The sequence below is a fragment of the Malaya genurostris genome, chromosome 1 (assembly GCF_030247185.1).
Source record: "Malaya genurostris strain Urasoe2022 chromosome 1, Malgen_1.1, whole genome shotgun sequence".
Lineage (NCBI taxonomy): Eukaryota > Metazoa > Arthropoda > Insecta > Diptera > Culicidae > Malaya > Malaya genurostris.
In genome coordinates, this window is record NC_080570.1 from 155,697,336 (window position 1) to 155,717,392 (window position 20,057).

Sequence of the window (20,057 nt, forward strand, 5' to 3'; positions counted from 1 at the left end):
TATACGTCCATGCGAATTTCATGCAGGATACAGATTTAATACATATTGCCAAAACCATATACATAATTGTGCCTACTTCTCATTCTCCAACGCAATACAAAATCGAACCCGTTTAGTTACAATATTTACTTGCTTCTGGTCTGCCGCCACTTAATTTCGGGTGAAAATTACCAACACAATAAAAAATAGTCTAGATGAGCAACGTTGAGTCAAATAAATGGTTACCTTCCAACATCGCGAAAAAGTTAAATATATTATCAACGTAATCCAATAATTTATTGTGACGATTCCTTTTCAAATATTTCGATGAAATCAGGCATCCCTGCAAGCAGCTGATCGCTGTTGACAAACGAAGGGAAACCAATTAGTAAAAAACTTTTACATACCACAAGGGGTGTACAGATAGTAAATAGTTCGCGCAGTACAATATAGGTGGAACTAGTGCATCACGAAAAATTATTTTTATAAGAATTTACTCATACTGTCATGTCTGTTAGTCTGTGATAAAAGTACACTCGGAGTAGAAGAAAATCGATTTCAAAGTGATTACAACTACTATTTTTAGTGTAAACTACGATTAAACATGGAAAATGTGTGAAATTGGGTAAGGTTAGGTTTTTTCGGATCAAAATTTTTTGAACAGAAACCATTGTAATGTTGATTTCTCGAGTACTAGAATGTATAGCGATAGAGTACTATTTGTTTTGGATACTTTATTTGTTATTTCCAGGCATTTGAAAAATGGTATCAAATCAACGTATTCTGAATAAACGGTAGATTTCGCACAATGAACTAAGATCAACATTATCACCTCAGAGTAAAAACATTTTCTGCAACTTCTACTGATTTTTTAAATGAATTTGCATGTTTTCATAAGAAATCGTTGAAAAGGTGGAGTAATTAGAAATTTTCTTACCGATTTGACAGCTCTTGCTGAATGTATCATCTCTAAACAAGTAGCGCCTCTACATTTCAATTTTGAGACAATATGCCAATAGGGCGCGCCAATAAATTTGACTCACACTGGAAACTTCATTCGTTATATGAAAATCTTGTAAAAATAACGTCACGAAGAGTTTTATGTTTAATAAGATTATCTTATATATTTGACATGATGTTGACTTTGTAGCTATCAATGGAAATGCTAATAGTGAAAAATCATTAGAATATCATATAATGTGAAAATGAGAATTTAGCTCAGTGTACTCCCTAAATACCGATAATTCACGGATCATACAGATAAGTAGCGATTTTGGTTTTAAGCTTAGACATGAGAGAAGGTTGTCGTGGGACCTTTTTTTTTGCTCACCTCTTGGTGACATTTTCTACTACTTATGTAGAAGAGATTCTGATACCGATATGGTACAGATAGATTTTTGCGCCGAATACAGATTTTTGGAAAAATGACCTGGCAACTAGAGATGGTCGGGTCTCGGGTATTTTACCCGAAACCCGACCCGTACCCGTCGGGTTTTTGGTCGGGTACGGGTAAATATTCTTATTTTCAATCGGGTACGGGTAAAAAGTTTTACTGCTCACTCGGGTACGGGTCGGGTATGGGTAATTTTTTTTTTCTGATCTATTACCCGCCCATCTGTACTTCACATAAATATGTTTACACATTGACGAGAATTTTTTATTGCAAAATAGTTCTTCCGAAAAATAAACAATTTGATTCAAAGGGTTTTGACATTCGCGCCTAGGACCAGACCTGACAACTGACATCTTTCTCCAGAAAAAAAAACATTTCTTTTCTTCATTAAAAAAAAAACGATCACATCAAAGTTACGTGAAAAGTTATGTGAATATTTTCCACCCTACTTTTTTTTTATAACATATTTGATAAGACACACTGTCTTAGCTCTAAGATGTTGCGGTCAGACCCTACTTTTCACGTATTTTTTAATGGATATTTTTAAAGCTGTTTAATGCACAATCCAGTAAAAATTATGTGATTCATATATAAAATGTAGTGACCATAAATCAAATAAACATAGATTTCCGACTGTACGGTGACACTAACAGCACCTCTAGTGAAAAACGGGTGTATCTTTTTTCCATTAGCTACTGTGGTTTTGTTAAATGCGCAGGCAACTTTATGCATGCATTTTAGGAGCATTTACGCACCCATTCTCCACCAGACGGTGCTTTTGCTGTCACGGGTTGCTCAACTACATTACTATTACACTGGGAAATCTACACTGAAATGAAAATCTTATTTATATTCATTAGATTTGTCATACGAATCATACGCAGAATATAATTCATAGAAATTATATGGAAACTTATAATCTTTATTTATTGTGTACGTCAAATCTAAATGGACGTTATCATAATGAAAGTTATAAAAATATCCCATATAATTTATATGGAAATCCGATGAAAGTCGTGAATAGTTGTGTCCTCGATATTCATCAACTGCTCCAGACCATTTTTTTTCAGGAAGTTTCGCATCTCAATGTAATTTTAAATCGCTGACAAGACAGCACATCCAACTTCGTTCAAGGATAAGCGTTAACGAACCATGAAATATATATCCGGTACATTTCATTACTCTATCTGATTAGTAAGATTCCTTTTTTTCCATTTTCAGTCTCGGGATCTCACTTCTCTTTCGCAAATATCATGAGGTGCTCCCTTACCGAATGGAATACTAGTACAGCTTGAATCCTCAAAGAAATTTATGTTTCATAAGATTATCTCATATATTTGACATGATGTTGAACACATCTTGTAACTATTATTGGAAATGCTAATAGTGCAAAATCATTAGAATATCATATAATGTGAAAAAGAAAATTTAGCTCAGTGTATGTTTATTTGATTTATGGTAGTACTCATATCACATCCAGATACCAGTAAACTGTTATTTTAAATATTGGTTGGAGATTTTCTCAAATTTTCATATAAATCATTAGGATTCTAACCATAACAACAAGAACATTTATTTCAGAAAATCTGCAAAGAAGTTCTTCTTATTCTTCATCTCTGGATGGTGTCACCTCACTTGAAATGACACCGATTGATGGCACAGCAAGTTAGGCTATATTGCCAGTGAAATTTTCGTTTCTTTTCACTGGACTACAAATGAAAATCTCGATGCGTGACAACGTGGAGTCGCAAAAGTACGGTTGAAAATCTTTTCTCGCGAAATACTCAATTTTTCACCGTGTTCACTCGTTGAGGGTTGGCGTTCAATGGCTGTAAAAATCACCATCTACCATAACATCGTGGGTGTGCCCGAATAAAAAATATTGTTGAAAAACAATACGATTTGCTGTTACAAAACCTGCCACAATTTTGCTTTGACCATTGAAAAATATTTTAATGTATTGTTATGCACTATTCAATCAATTGTGGAAATGCTTTTTACAATAGAATGTATAGGTTGTTAAGTATCGTAACAATTCTAATCATGAAGTTTTCTCATACATGTTTTCTTGGAAAACAATAAAATGTACAGTTTGCATATTGTTTAAAACATCACGTGTACAATAAATTCAATTGTAGAATCGTAGGAACAATACATTGAATCGTTGGAAATGAAAAAAATCTTGTCTAGATACAATAAAATGTATTGTAACCCATATATCTAATTGCGAATCAATTGTTTATGCTGTAAAATCAATGGTTTATTTTTTTACGGGTGGGTTTGTGAGGCTTACAAAACGGGCATATTTGACAGATTAATGTAAATCAAAATCATAATTCATTTTGCTTTGTAGTAAAAAATTGAAACCAAACAAAAATCCTCACGAATGTTCACGTACATTGTTTGATGTTTGGTCAATTCACGTAAACGAACTGATGATACTCTATTCATTATATAGGGGATGTTCGCATAACATTCATTTTCGTCACGTATAATGTTCAATTTGACATTTGGAACCATTTTACGTGATTTGAATGTGAATTTTTATTTGTGTGTCAAGATAATGAGCACGCTTACTTGTGGTTCTAAAGAATTGGATCAAAAGTCGCACTGTTTCGTAAAAACCATACCTACCCAAAATTGAATACAACGGGTATTACGACATTTTGGGTAAACATGCTCCTCGAAACATTTGAGTAGATATTACTCCACATTTGTAAATGAGTATAAAGTACCAAATACATTGGAAATCTATTCATGCTTCACAGTGTATTTTTATGAGTAAATGTAAACAAGCATTTTAATGTATTTTACTTACCAACTAGAGCCTGATACGGCTCGCTATCTAAAAAACATTATTTTCTCCATCCTGAATTTTGGTAAAATTTTTACTACTCATTCGGGTCGGGTACGGGTACAGGTAATTTTTAATCGGGTAAGGGTAAAATTTTTAATTTTTTTTCGGGTACGGGTCGCGTACGGGTAATTTTTTTTTGTTGATCGGGCACGAGTCGGATACGGGTAATTTTTTTTGCTGATCACTCTGGTACGGGTCGGGTTCGGGTATAAAAATTTCTATACCCGACCATCTCTACTGGCAACGCAGGTGTCAAGGTTCAGTTCGACCAGGGATGTCAGGTTCACAGATTAATCTGTGTTTCACAGATTTTGAGTTTTGTGCACAGATTTGAAAACTGACACAGATTTTCACAGATTCTTGAATAAATCACAGATTTTGGAAATGGAGTACAGTTTAGCACCAAAAAGTACAGAGTGGTTGAGGAAAAAGGTACAGAGCGTGGTGGTAGTGAGACCTTTTTTTTTTTTGCTCACTAAACTGAATTCGATCTGCTGAAATAGTACGGAAAATGGGACCGGACCTTTTTTTTTTTTTTTGCTCACCAAATTTGTTTTTGAACTGCTATTGGGGTACGGAAAACGGTCACAGATTTTCACAGACAGGTTTTGGGTTTCAACACAGATTTTTTAAAAAATGACCTGGCATCTCTGAGTTCGACCAGTCTATACATTGACAGCGTCTTTAAATCTCCAGCATATTTGTTTTGGTTTTCGTGTGGGGGGTGAACTTTACTTTAGCAAGTTTTTATTTGTTTTGTGCTAATTTCTGAGCATGAAATTGTAGTTTTATACTGTGTTTCCAGGCGGTGCCGTGTGAATTGCACTGTGTAAAGAAATGAAATTGTACTGATCCACTGCAGCTAGTCACCATGTGGAAAATTTGCAACATCAGCCGAAATCAGTACTTCTTGGCCGGTTTGCTGATAGGATTCCTGTACAGCTACTACATGCCCCAGGATTTGACAGAGATCGTCGTCGAGTGTCCGGAGGTCACGGAACGGGAACACCAGTTGGCGGAGGAGGCCAAGTATGGCAGTGAATTTGAGCCCCAGCTCAACCTGGAGCAGAAACCGATGACGGCTAAAAAACAGGTGAAGAATATTGTTCGACCACGGTATTACTACACGGAGTTGGGTATTAGAGAGAAGCTGTTCGTGGGGGTGATGAGTACGCAGGAGAACATTGATTCGTTAGCGACGGCCATCAATAAAACTTCCGCTCATTTGGTTAACAAAATAAAGTTTTTCATAAATGCTGACAACGTGAAAGCGAACTTCAAACTGAAGAATATTGTCGGATTCACTGATACGCGAGAAAATTTGCGACCGTTTCACGTTCTCAAGTACATCGCTGATAACTACTTGGATGATTATGACTACTTCCTGTTGGTGTCGGATACATCGTATGTCAACGCCCGACTGCTAAAGGAAAGACTATCCCACATCAGTATCAGTTTTAACATCTATATGGGAACTCCCCATGCGGTTCCGAACGAAGATGGAGAAGCGCAACAGGATTCGCAGTACTGTGATCTGCATGCCGGCATCGTTCTAAGCAGTAGCGTTATTCGAAAGATCCGTGCAAACCTCGACTGGTGCGTGCGTAATGCGGTCTCCAATCAGCACAATTTGAACATCGGACGATGTGTAAAATATTCAACTAAAATCGATAGCTGTCAAACTTCCTGGCAGGGCATCAACGTGACAAGCTACAAACTGAACAGCTACAAAATCTATCGAGATCTGCACATGATCAAACACGAGGATAGCTTCAATAAGGCTTCGGTGGTTTACCCGATCACGACGGCGGACGATTTCTATCTGCTTCACGCGTACTTTTCCCGTGTTCATCTGGAGCAGTCGAATCAACGGAAAAATTTAATTCAGAAAGAAGCTTCTACGATTTCCAACGGGACACTGTCGAATGACATCCTGGAAGTTCGCTGGCCACTGGGAGTTCCGAAACCGAACCCACCGGAATCACGACACGATATCATCCCGTGGACTCATCTGAATCTGACGCATTCCTATATGTGGAACTCGGAAGTCAACGTGCGGCCTCTGTCCGGCGTCGATAGCGAAGATATGCAGAACATTCTCAACAAAACCATCCTGGAGGCATACCGCACTCAACCGGAACTGGAATTTCGTAGTCTACATTCGGCCTATCGCCGGTTTGATGCCGTTCGCGGAATGGACTATCGAATGCATCTCGCCTTCTACGACCGAAAGCGTCGCCAGTCGGTTCTGAAGAGTTTCGAAGTTGTTAAACCCATCGGATTGATTGAGATTGTGCCGTCACCGTACGTAACGGAAAGTACCCGAATCGCCATCCTACTGCCGACGTTCGAACATCAGGTGCACGAGGCGCTGCAGTTTGTCCAAAGCTACGAGAAGGTTTGCATGGACAATCAGGACAACACCTTTTTGATGCTGGTAAGTGGGATTTGTTTTGCTTCAGTGTCCCCTTGAAGAAAAGCGTCATTTTTTTTAAACAGATCTTCTTCTACCGAGCGGACACACCCAGCAAAGGAGACGAGGATGTTTTCCTACCCCTGAAAAACCTCGCCTTGGGCCTAACGGATCAGCACAAACAGGACGGATCCCGAATCGCTTGGGTGTCGATACGGTTGCCACCGGAACTAAGTCAACCGGTCAGTTCGAATCATCTCTTGTCGAGCTCGGTATATGGACCGAATCAGCTCCTTAGTTTTGCTGCCACGGATTTGGCCTTGCGTAAAATCGGTCTCGATAGTCTGATCATGATCTGTTCTAGTGGGGCTACTTTCCGAGCGGATTTTTTGAACCGGGTTCGCATGAATACCATCGCTGGCTTTCAGGTATTCAGCCCCATAGGTTTCAGCATGTATCCGTGCAGCTGGACCGGGCTGTGTAAGGAATGTGACGGATGTGATGTTGGCCAGAGCAGTGGCTATTTCGATCGCGGTAATTACGATGTAATTTCATTCTACAGCCGAGACTACGTCGAAGCTAGGAAGTTGTTGGAACAACAATTACCGATCGTGCGTTCCGATCGAGATATTGGCAATCTGGTTAACTACACACAAGAAGGACCCTCGCCAAATCAGGGAATCGGAAATGTAGCCGAAATGTTTGTCAAATCGACCAGTAAAATTCACGTCCTACGCGGCATAGAACCGAATTTACGACTGGGGCGTGCGATTGGCAACTTCCTGGCTAGTGATCCGAACGGGGACCGACTGATGGAGTTGCGCTGCGAAGAATCGGACACCGAAAGATGTTTGCGAATCGCTTCGAAGAAGCAAATCGGAGACGTTCTCGTACAGCGTGGCCACAGTGTGGAGAGCGAAGTGCTCGAATAGAAAAAAAAGTCCGAGGCCGACGTTTTCACCGGAATACAGGTACGTAGATAGCATTTAGCAGAAGCAACTGTAGCTTCATATTTTTTTTTTGCCAAATTTATTCGTTAACTGTCGAGCGAAGGTGTTAGTTTGTAGAATCAGAAATATGTATTCACTGTCAGGAAGATATGTTAGACTATTTTATGAAAAATAAAATGCTTTTCGTATAAACATGATGTTTCTTTCATTCTACTTCCTACTAAAATGTCCAGTGCTCATACATTCGCTAGTTAGTTTTAAAATCACAAAAACAAAAAAGAAAATAAACCGACCTTCTCCCACTCTTACTTCAAGTGGTTTCGATGGTGCTGCCGTTGCTGTCGCAGTTCCTTTCGTGTCTCTCGGATCAACTGTTTGGTGGTGTTCTCGTCGGCATCATCCCAACCGTGACGCCGGTCGTCATCCTCGTTCCAATCGGCCAGGCCGTCCACCACGGGAATGTCAATGTTTGCCGTTAGTCGGTCGAATCGAGCCGTCGGTTTCCCATCATCATCATCATCCCCGGCACGGACTCCGTCGCTGGCAATGCAAATTTTCTGCTGTGTTACGATAGTCGGGGTCATATCCTGAAAGAAATCAATTCTTTCTTCGGGCGGCGGTTCCTGCGGGGGTGCCGGTGCCACGAGCTGTTCACGGTAGCGCTCGATGTGCTCTTCCACCGTGGCCGGTGTGTCGTCCCAGGAGTTCCAATCTTTCTCGACGACATTCTTTAAAAAAAAACAAGTATGGGAATCATTGGACAATGTCTTTCGCAGAGCATTTTGAATGTAATTCTACCTTGTACTTTCGGTGGTCGTCCTGGACTATGTTGACAGACGCTAGAATATCACTCTCGCAGTTGGTTGATCTTCGACGACGTGAAAAACAACAGAAAATCTTCTTCAATAGTGCGGCGATGGCCACGAACAGGTGTCGGATTCTAGTCATCACCAAATTTGTAATCATTTTGTTTCTACAACTGAGAACTGTTCGCTACGCTCCCTTTCTTCTGCTATCGATTGTAGCACTTTCAGCGAAATTTTCTCATGGCTTGGATGCGTTTAGGTGCAACGAAATGTCCACTGCTCAGAGTTTACAGCCATGTAAAATCCATTTTTTTTACAGTATTTACTTATTTTGACATTTCTCGCAGGTTTTCATTCGGTTCGAAACCGATTCAGTTTCAACCGGTACAGAGATGCCATCTTGCGGAATACACGCATAATGCAACCACGATGTATTATCTATGGGTGGTAACAATTTTTTTAATTGGTTCTCGCTTAATGCCAAACCTAACCCAGTTTTCATCCGAACTGCTGTCAAACTGTTTGTTTCAAGCCAGTTTCGAACCTAGTTTTTACGCTGTTGAACTGAAAATCGAGTCAGTTTCCAACCTGGTTTTTATATTAGGTTTGCTCAATCCCCCATTGCTAAGTGCGAACTCAACACAGTTTTATCAAAAGTGTTTGTTTGATGAAACTACCCTAGGTCAGTTTCAGTTTTCTCAAGCGAAATTGACATAAATATAAGTAATGGTTTGAGTTGCGATTACTCAATATGCCATACTTTGAGTATTTACTCTAAGGGTGTGAACCATTTCGCGGTTAACTTTAACTTTTGGTTCAAATCTGACACTTGAGTGGTTATTTTGTGTCGAGTAGTTAAATTTAACTAAAACTGTGGCCCATTTCAAAATTTGACGGATGGAAAGTTATTCGGGTTTTTTCCACTGGAAATAATTTCAACTAAAGAATTAATATTAGAATTTTCATTGCAAGATTTTTTTTCAGTGTCGGAAAATAACTATCGATCTGTCAAAAATAACCATGCTCTCGAGCAGGGTTAATTTTGACAACATCGAATTAACCGCTCGAGTGTCAGATTTTAACCAAAAGTTAAAATTAATCGCGAAATGGTTCACAGCCTAAATTTACTCAATCCATGAGTTCTCTCGCACTTAATCATACACTGTAGTACGCGTTGAGTTCTCGAAAATTTGAGTGAAAATAGTACCACAAACGAATTTCCAGACATGACAGTCACGATCTTTTTCTGGTGCACATTTACGGTCCTCCGTGAAACTGGCACCAATGGTGATAAATTGGTTGCACTGCAATTAATCCCGCGCTCTACCAAGCGGTGAGTGCGGTCATTTCAGAAAGTACCGGAAACCACATTTTTTTAAATATTTGTAAGCATATACATGTCTTTATTATTTATTGTTGATAGTACTTCAACATTCTTATCGAAGTTAACACATGGATCAATAAGTCCCGAGACTAACAATGGAAACAACATTTTTGTTGCAAAATTTTTTTTTATTCATTAACATAATCACCTTTTAGGGTGATACAATGGTTCCAACGTTTTTCCAATTTTTCAATACCATGTTTATAAAATAATTTATCTTTCGCTTCAAAATAAGCTTCAGTTTCAGCGATGACCTCCTCATTTGAGCCAAATCTTTTTCCTTGGAGCATTTTTTTAAGATCATCAAAGAGCCAGTAGTCACTGGGGGCTAAATCTGGCGAGTATGGGGGTGGGGATTCGTTCAATTTAAACTGCTTTCTGAATCATCGACTGTTTTTTGCTGTTTTTTGTTGCATCGAAAGCAATCGCGGCACCCACTTGGGAAAAACCTTTTTCATGCTCAATTTTTCATGAAGGATAGTAAATATACTTCCATATGATATCTGTGTCATCTCAGCAATCTCACGGAGCTTCACTTTACGATCTTTCATTATAATTTTTGTCACTTCACTCGCATTTTCCGGTGTAACGGCTTCCACAGGTCTACCCGAACGTTCCGCGTCATTTGTGTCGGTACGACCACGTTTAAACTCGGCGAACCACCGACAAATCGTTGCTTTTGATGGACAAGAGTCCGGATAACATTTTTCAATCCATTGTTTCGCTTGCACGGTGTTTTTACCCATTAAAAAACAATGTTTTATCAAAACACGAAACTCGTTTTTTTTCATTTTTTAAACAAACTACAAAACGACTTTACTCCAACCTCGATAACTCAGCTGTTTCTGGTCGGATCGACTTAAAATTTTGACCCGTTTCAAGCAAAGGTTAGTACTCCAGAAAGACGTGGTTACTGGTTTACTACGAGCGCCATCTCTGCTTTAGTCTCGGGACTTATTGATCCATGTGTTAGGAATGCAAGAATGCATCGCATTTCATTGTTATTTCTAGATCCAGTTTTTTAAGCTATCAATCATCAAGCATAGATGATTGCAATAGAAATTTTGTGATTATTTGAATTATGCTCACTGAGAAGTCAAAATCGTTCAATTTTGACTCCAAATCGGTCAAGATGGAACGGGCTTGAACCGATTTTTAGCGCTTCCAGTTTAAAAGAAAGAAGAACGACTTAACCTAGGGAGTCCATGTATTCAAATATATGCGATGGAACATTTCTTTATTTTGTGTGCAAGAAACTCAAATTTTGAGTTAAACTAAACCAAATTTTATGTCAAATTCGACAAAAAAAAATTTTTTTTTTATGTTCAATAAAAATTACACAAATTTTGACAGCTTTGTCCCTTAACTCACAAATGTGAGAACTCAAGTATAGACCATGTTAAATTGAGTGGCGTGTCACTCAATATTGAGTTATGTTCAATGAGGGTGTACGAGTCTTTATAATCTATATAATAAAAGAGAGGCAAACGAAACGAATTCAGCTGTTTACCAAAGAAAGATGTTCAGAGACTTCCGGTGAAACTCTCAACGGGTGAGCACGTTGCATCGTGTTAGTCCGGGGAAAATTCGAGTATTTCGCAAGAAAGAAAGGATTTTCAGCCGTACTTTGACGATTCGACGCAGCCACACAGCGAGATTTTCGCTTGTAGTCAAGTGAAAAGAAAGTCCACTGGACTATAAACGAAAATTAACTGGCAATATAGCCTTAGTTGCTGTGCCATCAATTCGGCGTCATCTCAAGTGAGGTGACGCCAACCAGAAAGGAAGAAGAAGAAGAAGAAGATGTTCAGAATTCAGTATCTGATTCCAGCTCTTCAATCCTAATTCAGAATTTTGGATCTAGAAATCAGGTGCAGGTTTCAAATTCTGAATCCTGATTTAGAAATCAGTTCCAGAACCCTTAAGATCTTAAGTCCAGAATTCAAGTTCAGAATCATGGCTCCGAATTCAGGGTCAAATTTATGTCCTTCTTCTTCTTTTTCTGGTTGGCGTCACTTAATTTGAGATGACGCCGATTTGATGGCACAGCAACTTAGGCTATATTGCCAGTTAATTTTCGTTTATAGTCCCCAAAGGACTTTCTTTTCTCTGGACTACAAGCGAAAATCTCGCTGTGTGGCTGCGTCGAGTCGTCGAAGTACGGATAAATATCCTTCCTTTCTTGCAAAATACTTGAATTTTCTCCGGACTAACACGATGCAACGTGCTCACCCGTTGAGAGTTTCACCGGAAGTGCAAATGTAGGCCTAAAATTCAGTTTCGGACTCAGAGTACCGATCTAGCTTCAAAATTAAATTCTAGAATCTCAGTTCTATTTTCAAGTTCCAGTGCAGAACCCATGTCCAGGGATCAGTCTCAGAAGCCCGGTTTATAATCCAGATCCATGTCCGTAATCAAGGTTCATGTCTAGAAATCCTGAATTCAGATCAAGGGCCAGAATTCAGCTCAAAAATCTAGGTTCATAATGCAAGGCATTATGCAACCAAGTCGAATCGACCGTTTTCGTATTACCGCTCCCGCATAAAGTCATTCAGAATCCTAGTAGAAGTATAGGACTAATTGCAGAATTCAGTTCCAGAGTTCCGCTCCCCATTCAAGATCCAGAACTCCGATTCATAAACTTGGAAAAACTCCAGCTTCGGAAGTCAGGTATAAATTGTGGCACTGAATCGGATCCTGGATCTAGGTTTGGAATTTAGGTACTGAATCTCTTTTCAGGTTATTAATAAAAGTCTAGGATTCCAGAATTCTGGTTCAGAAAGGCCAAACACGATTTAGTCATAAAAATAATCGGAAGGATTTTTTGTTGGGAGCTTTCAAACAATTTGACAGATGGTTTTTCATCCAACGAACTTCTCTTTTCACAATAATTGCATCAGAAACCTTTTTTTTAAATTTTGGTTTTTATTTTCAATTATGAGTAAAACTTTTATATGCTTACATACATGTACATAGATTTGGATAGTTGAATATTTTTTCCACGTGTTTTTCTTTTTTGTTTCAATGTTAATTTTACTTAGCTATAATGTTTTGTTTTTCATTCCAATCGCTAAAATCAACACCGTCGTCTTCGTATCCTCATCGCGTACATCAAATAATCGTAATTAGAGCATCGAATTTCCGTTGATTGCCCGCATTTTTTACATTTTTGTTGTAATGTGTTAATTATTTTCACCTTACGGGCCTATCGACAACAGAACCTAACGTTGTCTGATTTATTTTCTTCTTCTCAGGACTTCTTCCGAAGCAGATCGCCCTCGATCTGGCGGTCCTCAATGAGCAATCTTCGTTTCGTCTGTTTCCTCATCCGCCTTCCCTTGGTTGGTTTAGAACAAAAACAAACAAAACAGGAAGCAGACCGAAAACTTGATAAACTTGATTCCAACTACAAACGAAACTATTCCGGTTTGTGGCCATTTCGGTTATGTTTATTCACTTTTAAATTGTAATAGTAATCACAGATTAAGATTGATTCATCTCTTAGTAAATGGCTATTTTGTTTTTTTTCCGTTTCATATAGCTTGGATCCGGTCCGATCTTGGAAATACCTGACAGACAAAATAAAGAACATTTTTCGTCACTGTCACTGTGACTACATCGGCTGATGCTGACGCCGGCTCTGCCACGCAAGCTGTTGTTTGCTCATCGTCAATCCTTGCCACGCGCACGATTGTGTAACCTAGGCGAATAAGATACTTTATTTTATAGTTTATGTACTTGCTTTTTTAGACGTATTTACAATCGGTTTTTAGTTTCATACTACTTTTATTTGTCCTATATTTTTCGATTCTTTTAGTCACATTTTGTTTTAAATTATGGAATTATCAAGGATTTTCGTTTCGCCTCATTTCTTCCATCAAATATGGTTTGTTGCATTCATTTACTGAAATAAAGTTACTTGTTGGTTTTTTATCTTGATTGAAAAAGCCCATCAAAGTAAAAGGAACTAAATCGTAATGACTAATGACCCTATGACATGATGTTTCTAGGGGGATTTGTTCGTAGTTTCACACGTTTATGTTTTAGCGAAATGAACATTCTCCAAACAGAAAGATCGGAAAACAAAGTGCTCTCTAGTTCCTATCTCATGCCTGTCCGTCGTCATATTTATGATATCATGTCTACCTTATCTAGCTGCTCATAGACCCTGTCAGCTTGGAGCGAAATCATTCTTCAGTTCAACAACGCCATCGCACGGCATCACATTCAACATATGTCAATTGTATGGGTGCGCAGTGCTGCTATTTTGGCGCGCACGAATTTGACACTTTTCTCCCCTGCTTCTACGTACGAGATTCGATGCGGACTCGCCTGAGGGCACCATGTTCGCAAAAAAGGCCATTGATTTATTCGGAAAATGTGAGAGCTGGATATCTTGTTAATATGATGTCTATGCTGCTCGGTAGCTTCTTTGCTTCAGTGCAGTTGGCAGTTTATTTTTCACTGAATAAACACACACCACACATTCTTAACCGTTGGTAAATCACTCATCCATTGCAGAAAAATTGAAGGGTGTTACTTCTAGAATCGATCAATGAAAACCATCGCTTGATTATCAACTGTCAAAAGTTATAAATCAAAGTACAAGCAGATCTTATTCAATTTTTTGCATTGCTTATTCAAAAACGTTTATGCACTGGTAACTCAGGAAGCCTACATCAGTTCCACGTGAAATTCTAGTTTGTAAATATCGGTCCAATCACCGCTAAAATTAGATGTGATTTTCACAGGGTGGACCAAAGAGAATCTTCCTGTGTTAAACACGGAAAGCTTTCATAATACTCGGCTTTTTTCTATTAGTTTTTAGCATAAATAAGGCATATTTTAGGACAATTGTGTTCGAACTAAGACAACGGATAAATGTCCATTTTACTCGATTGTTCCGAATGCGTTTTCCGTTGCACCAAACAATGTTCCTGGTTGGAGACTCTCAGTATTCTGTCTCGATTATTCTACGTCTAGAATATTCTATGTCCTTAGAAAAAAGTCCGGCGCAGTTAAATCTGATAAACGAATTGGCCAACGGAATCCGAATTTTATTTATTTTTTGTGTAACCGGCAAACAATTTTCTATCATTGTTTGGTAAGAAGATTTGGAAACCGTTTTCGGCGATTTATCCTCACTCTCGAAGAAATCTACTGCCGTTCCAAGTACAATTGCTAGGCTTGTGTTTAGCTGACAGGGGCAATCTTGCTGTTCCATGGCTATAATTCCAGGCGGGTTCATAATGAAGGCATATTTAAATTGCTGCTTGCTTCCGTCATTGCGTATTTGCTGGACGGCTATTTTGGTTTTCGATCCGTTTAACCGGTGTAAACACGGAAACACGACATCCTGTGAGACATCATCAGTCCGGACGTAATTCTAACACCACAAAAACCGGAAAACGTGACAATTTGAACTTTTTTTTCTAGATCTCAACAACCGAAGGAAACGATTTTTCACGAAACAAATTCCGACAGAAGCGAAAACTGTTCACTCCCGACGCGCACGCCTGCTGTGATCCTTGGGAAGAACTTCGAGATAAACTTACTTCGTTTGACAATGTATATTGAAACATTTTGTTAGGGTACCCAGTAAATCCGAACATCGGACGCATCGTGCAAGAAAGCTTTTGATTGCGTTTCGAGCTTACAGAGTGTATCGGTAGAACAAAAGAGTGAAGAAATACCAAAGCAGAGAGCGGATGTCTGATACTCAGGGGATGGGATATATCGGGGTTGGATTTCCAACTCCCTAAGAGGCGAATGACCTTAAAGTTAAAGCCTCTGATCGAAACAAAAGAATGTATTTCACATCCTATCGGAGAGACGTTGGCTCGAAAATGCCTTGTTTGATGTTCCTTCGCTCTGTTCCTATAGCGATACATAATGTAAACATAAAACTCTTTGAGGTCGACGCGGTTGATGAAAATGGTGCAGAATTGTCCGATGACGATCGAACGATCGGCCCCATATCGTGCTCAATCGGACCGATGATCGGACTTATGCGGGTCGACAAATTTCACTCGGTACTTTCTTTCACTGAAAGTATTAAAAAAAATACGCAGAAGTATGATTTGATCAAAGCAAGCCTGTCAGAGCAAGCAATCGTTATGTATCGCTGTTCGTGATGTTCGCTGCCTGGCTGAAACCTTCCACTAGCATGCTTCATGTGCGACTGAAGCTTTAGAATAATGTCGCTTATATCCATAGACTCGCGTGCTTCCACAGTATTGCTTTTGCATTAAATGGTCAATCAGGACGTTGCTCTCGTTGCGTTGATAAGTCGCTTACTCCTTCCAATAAAACCATCGTCTCCGTTAGGGAAATCCAGTAAGCCAGCATAGTGTCCTAGATTTTTAGCAGACGAAATAGAACACTGTACGCTATGGTTCAAAATTTAAATTCTGTATAATTTAAAATAAGTTGCTTGATGCATTCAAATCGATACGTAGAAATATTCCTACTCAAAAAATGAAATAGTATTAGTAATGGATACAAAATTGACTGGGCTGAAAGAGTTCAAAATCTGAATCTAGAGATATTTTTTCATTAATTTCTAATTTGCACCTCTATATAGAAAACAAAAATGTGTTCCACGTCAAACCGAACGATTCTTAATTGCTCAATGTTGGGCCCATCTAGGTTCCACATCATATTGACAAATTACCTCGAGTCAAATGAATACTTAAATACGGGAATAGGCCATTTCACCGAAAGTCATCGGAAGCAATTGCCTCTGGCATACAAAACTGTAACCGCCTCGTTGGCCCGTTCTGAACAAAGCAAAGGTTTCTTTGGGTCAGCATACGGATGAACCCGGTGCGGTGAAGCAGTATTACTACATGGAATGAGAAGTCCCGGGCCTAGCAAAGAAAAAGTCGATATTTTTTACCGTGCTACCTTTTGTTTTCTTCAGTATAACATTTTGATGCCCCTTTGATTTATCAAGGCCTTAAGAATAGACTTCCGTTTCTGCAATGACCTCAGTATTCGACGAAAATTTCGTTCCCTGAAGAAACCTTTTCAGGTTTGCAAATAGATAATAGTCGCTGTGGGCCATGTCTGGAGAATACGGAGGATGGTGGACCAATCCGTACCGCAAATCATTCAATTTCACCGTTGCATTTTATGCATGAATGCGCTGGTGCGTTTCTTTCCATAGCTCGATGAAAACTAGAACTCGTTTGACACGATCAGTTGTTATTCAAAATCTAGTGGATAGATTGTCATGAAATTTGGTATTGGGCCATCTAGAGGCTTGTTCTCAACAAAAATATTTCACTGTTCGAAACTAGTCACGTTTTTTTTTTCTCTGAGTCACGTTTTTTTTGACCTGGGATTGGCCCGAAGTCAGCCTTGACATAGGTTTCATCGTCCATCAGAAGACACACGTCGAGCTTGGTCAGCACCTGGTCATATAGTTTCCGAGCACGAATTTTGACCACACTTTTCTGTTTTATGGTTCGATTTGGCTGTTTGCTAGCTCGATACGACTTGATTCCTTCCCGGAGTCGAGCTCTCCTCCATCGTCTTCAAAATCTTACCACGCAGTTTCCGGTCGACAGTTCCACTCCGACGATTGGCTTGAGGCTTCCGAATCGTCGTCAATGTATTTCTGGTCAATTTCAACTGTTTAGCTAGCCTAGATGCAGACCACAAAGGATTTTCCAAATAACCGCGCACAATTTTTTCCCTTTTTTCGGCTTCCATGTTGACTGTTTACAAAGTACAGTCGATTTGCGGAATGTCAAAAATCATACGTGAAGCTGGCAAAATTCCCGACACGTGGGCGCCAAGAACTTCCAAATCCGTCCACCAGGAGCGCCACGATATGAGCAAAAGTTTGTTTTAATTCTAAATGAAGCAAGCTTTGTTTGAAGAACAAAGGGGAATGTTTTCCGAGGATAAAAACATTCGGTTAGAAAGTTCAATCAAGATGCTATTCTTTCTGAAAAAAAAACATAACAACAACATTATTTTATCCGCTATTTGAAGCAGGCAATATTTCAATATTTTTTTGAATGATTTTGAAATAAAATTCCAAGACTGTATTAGAACAATTGTTGCTGAACACACAATCTGCACCTGATTTTGAAACTGCTTTGTAAGAATTCTCACTGGACAGTAAGAACAGAGACAGCAGATCTCGCTCTAACTAACGGTTTTTCGTATATGAGTACTGGAGCCGTTATTCTACAGAATGTTTGTCAATCTATTAAACATCAGATGTAACAACTAACAACCCTGATTACAACCAACATCATCCGAACTACGCATATCTGCGAATGTTACGGTGACGATTGACGTTTTTTATTCGTTTCCTTAAATTTCGGTTGACCACCCGTCCTGTACATCGACGGTTCAGGCGGAGTACCGAAAGCTATTTTCGGAATTGATTAATTTTCGCTGCTTAGGATGATTAGCATTTGGAAAAAGAGAATCCCTACGATTAATTTACAACAATACGACGCACAGCACAGATGATTGATGATCCAATGAAGTAAAACCACGAAACACGAACAAATAAACTAATCGACTAATCGTAAAAAAAGATGCAGAAAATAGAAAACCTTGAACGGAGCTACGATCTTCGATTGAACTGAAACCCTTGCCAACTGCCATCTACCGGCGGACCCGATAGGCGCAAATAATTCCATAAATTGATACATTTCAACAATCATATCACTACATAATTCACCTTACGGGTATTTTTTTTTTCTCTCTTTTTGTTTACAAGTTGGTTGTCGTTTTTTAGCATTGATTCACTATATTTTTATCAGTTGAAATTTTTATTTTTTTTTTTAACTTTAATCTCTTACTGCCTAGCCTTAGTTGTATGCACATTTTCTCCTCCCCTATTTCGTTTGCTGCTTCAAACGTTGTATTTATATATATTCAAATATTTACAAAGCGACTCATCACGATTAGATTCTACTACTAGTTTTTTTTTGTCAGCTAGCAATCGACACTCGAACGACGAAGGAAACCGGAGACACCGTCCTCTCGAACCGGCGGTGGTCGCTACTCGATGGTGGTTTCAAGCGGTCCGGACCGGCTTTGAAAACCATTGTCCGCATCCAGCAGTCGGTGCGCTGTTCGTTTTTTTATTCTGTTGCGACACGTCAAAAGTTAAAAAAAAATCATCCGCTTCCGCATCGGCACAGATTCCCCGCAGGTCCGGGTCAAATTGTTTTTGTGTTTTTTTTTCGTCTTTTATTGGATGGTGTAAAATCGCTTGAAAAACAAAATAAATCACTTACAGAAAGGGATATACCGGGACCCGATTTCCGCTTCGTTCGCACATTCACAGTTGATCAGTTGGGTTCTCGTTTTTTTTTCTCTCTCTCTTTCTCTGCCGTATTTAATTCTATTAGTTTAGTTGCTATTGGATGCCGCCCCCGTTGCTTAGTACAAAACGCGGTTCCTTCGCCCGGACTGCTGGCATTAGTTTTACTAATCACCCGGATGTTCCGGACAGCTGCGGTTCACCTCGAACCATTTGTCGATACATCTGGGGGGCGAGAAAAAAAAGAACCAAAGTCAACAGGGCGAAAGTCTAGAAAGTCGACCGCCGGATGCGGATACTCACCCTTTATGATAGATGCAGAGGCATGGTAATCTAGCAATGATATCACCGGGACATAAATCGTCTAAACATATAACACATTCACCCTTGGCATCCGTTAAGCAGTCCTCTGTGGAGCGAAAATGGAAAAGCCGGACCGGGAAAAAAAAGAACAACAACAGAAAAACCGGTACAAGTTAAAGTTGGTAGTACATTTGCTTGTTTTTCGTGCTGCGGCGACCGTCGCCGCCTGTGTCAGTCAGGCAGGAACACGACTCGGAAGGATACAGTGGGAGGAGGAGGAGGAGGAGGATTAGGGATGTTTTATGTGATGTGAGCCTACCGTTGGCAGGCCCCCCGGCCGGCATGCATGCTTACCATTGTAAGACAAACGAGGTTTCGTTAGGCACATTACTAAATGACACTCTATATCGTCGGGCATGACAAACTTGCTGCACACTGGACATTTGATGCCTGCAAATGGAAGGAAGGAGAGAGTTATGTGAGTGCATGTTTCGATGTTGTCATACGGTGGCGACGGAATTGTTTTTTTTTCTGGTTTTACAAAGAAGGTAGGCAAGGCAGGTTGATATCGGATCGTATCAACAAATTGGGCCTGTTGAATTGTGGGATGGTGGGCGTGTTAATCATAATGTTACCGAAAATACATATTCTATTCTTGTTCGTGTAGCATCTGACAGACA

At 39.5% G+C, this 20,057-nt stretch overlaps 3 protein-coding genes across 12 annotated transcripts in view; 1 reads left to right on the plus strand and 2 right to left on the minus strand.

Moving 5' to 3' along the window:
- The first annotated feature begins 4,916 nt into the window (after positions 1 to 4,916).
- Positions 4,917 to 7,784, plus strand: LOC131426303 (chondroitin sulfate synthase 2). The gene is made up of 2 exons (XM_058588924.1): positions 4,917 to 6,666; positions 6,729 to 7,784. Exons 1-2 carry the CDS (start codon positions 5,101 to 5,103, stop codon positions 7,572 to 7,574), a joined length of 2,412 nt encoding a protein of 803 aa, XP_058444907.1. The 5' UTR covers positions 4,917 to 5,100; the 3' UTR covers positions 7,575 to 7,784.
- Positions 7,785 to 7,831: 47 nt separating this feature from the next.
- Positions 7,832 to 8,735, minus strand: LOC131426304 (uncharacterized). Its single transcript, XM_058588925.1, has 2 exons — positions 8,391 to 8,735; positions 7,832 to 8,320 (listed from the first exon to the last, which is right to left on the minus strand). The coding sequence occupies exons 1-2, from the start codon at positions 8,556 to 8,558 to the stop codon at positions 7,898 to 7,900; spliced, it is 591 nt and encodes a 196-aa protein (XP_058444908.1). The 5' UTR covers positions 8,559 to 8,735; the 3' UTR covers positions 7,832 to 7,897.
- Positions 8,736 to 12,926: 4,191 nt separating this feature from the next.
- Positions 12,927 to 20,057, minus strand: part of LOC131426305 (E3 ubiquitin-protein ligase ZNRF1-like) — a 32,382-nt gene continuing 25,251 nt past the window's right edge. For 8 of the 10 annotated variants that reach the window (XM_058588932.1, XM_058588928.1, XM_058588929.1 and 5 more), the window contains exons 4-6: positions 19,732 to 19,827; positions 19,378 to 19,483; positions 12,927 to 19,299 (exon numbers count right to left, since the gene is read on the minus strand). In XM_058588932.1, the coding sequence (XP_058444915.1) occupies positions 19,242 to 19,299; positions 19,378 to 19,483; positions 19,732 to 19,827 (260 nt within the window). In that variant the 3' untranslated portion in view covers positions 12,927 to 19,241. Of the gene's footprint in view, positions 19,300 to 19,373; positions 19,484 to 19,731; positions 19,828 to 20,057 lie in introns of those variants that run through there. The other 2 variants (XR_009229069.1, XM_058588934.1) reach the window with 2 other exon arrangements.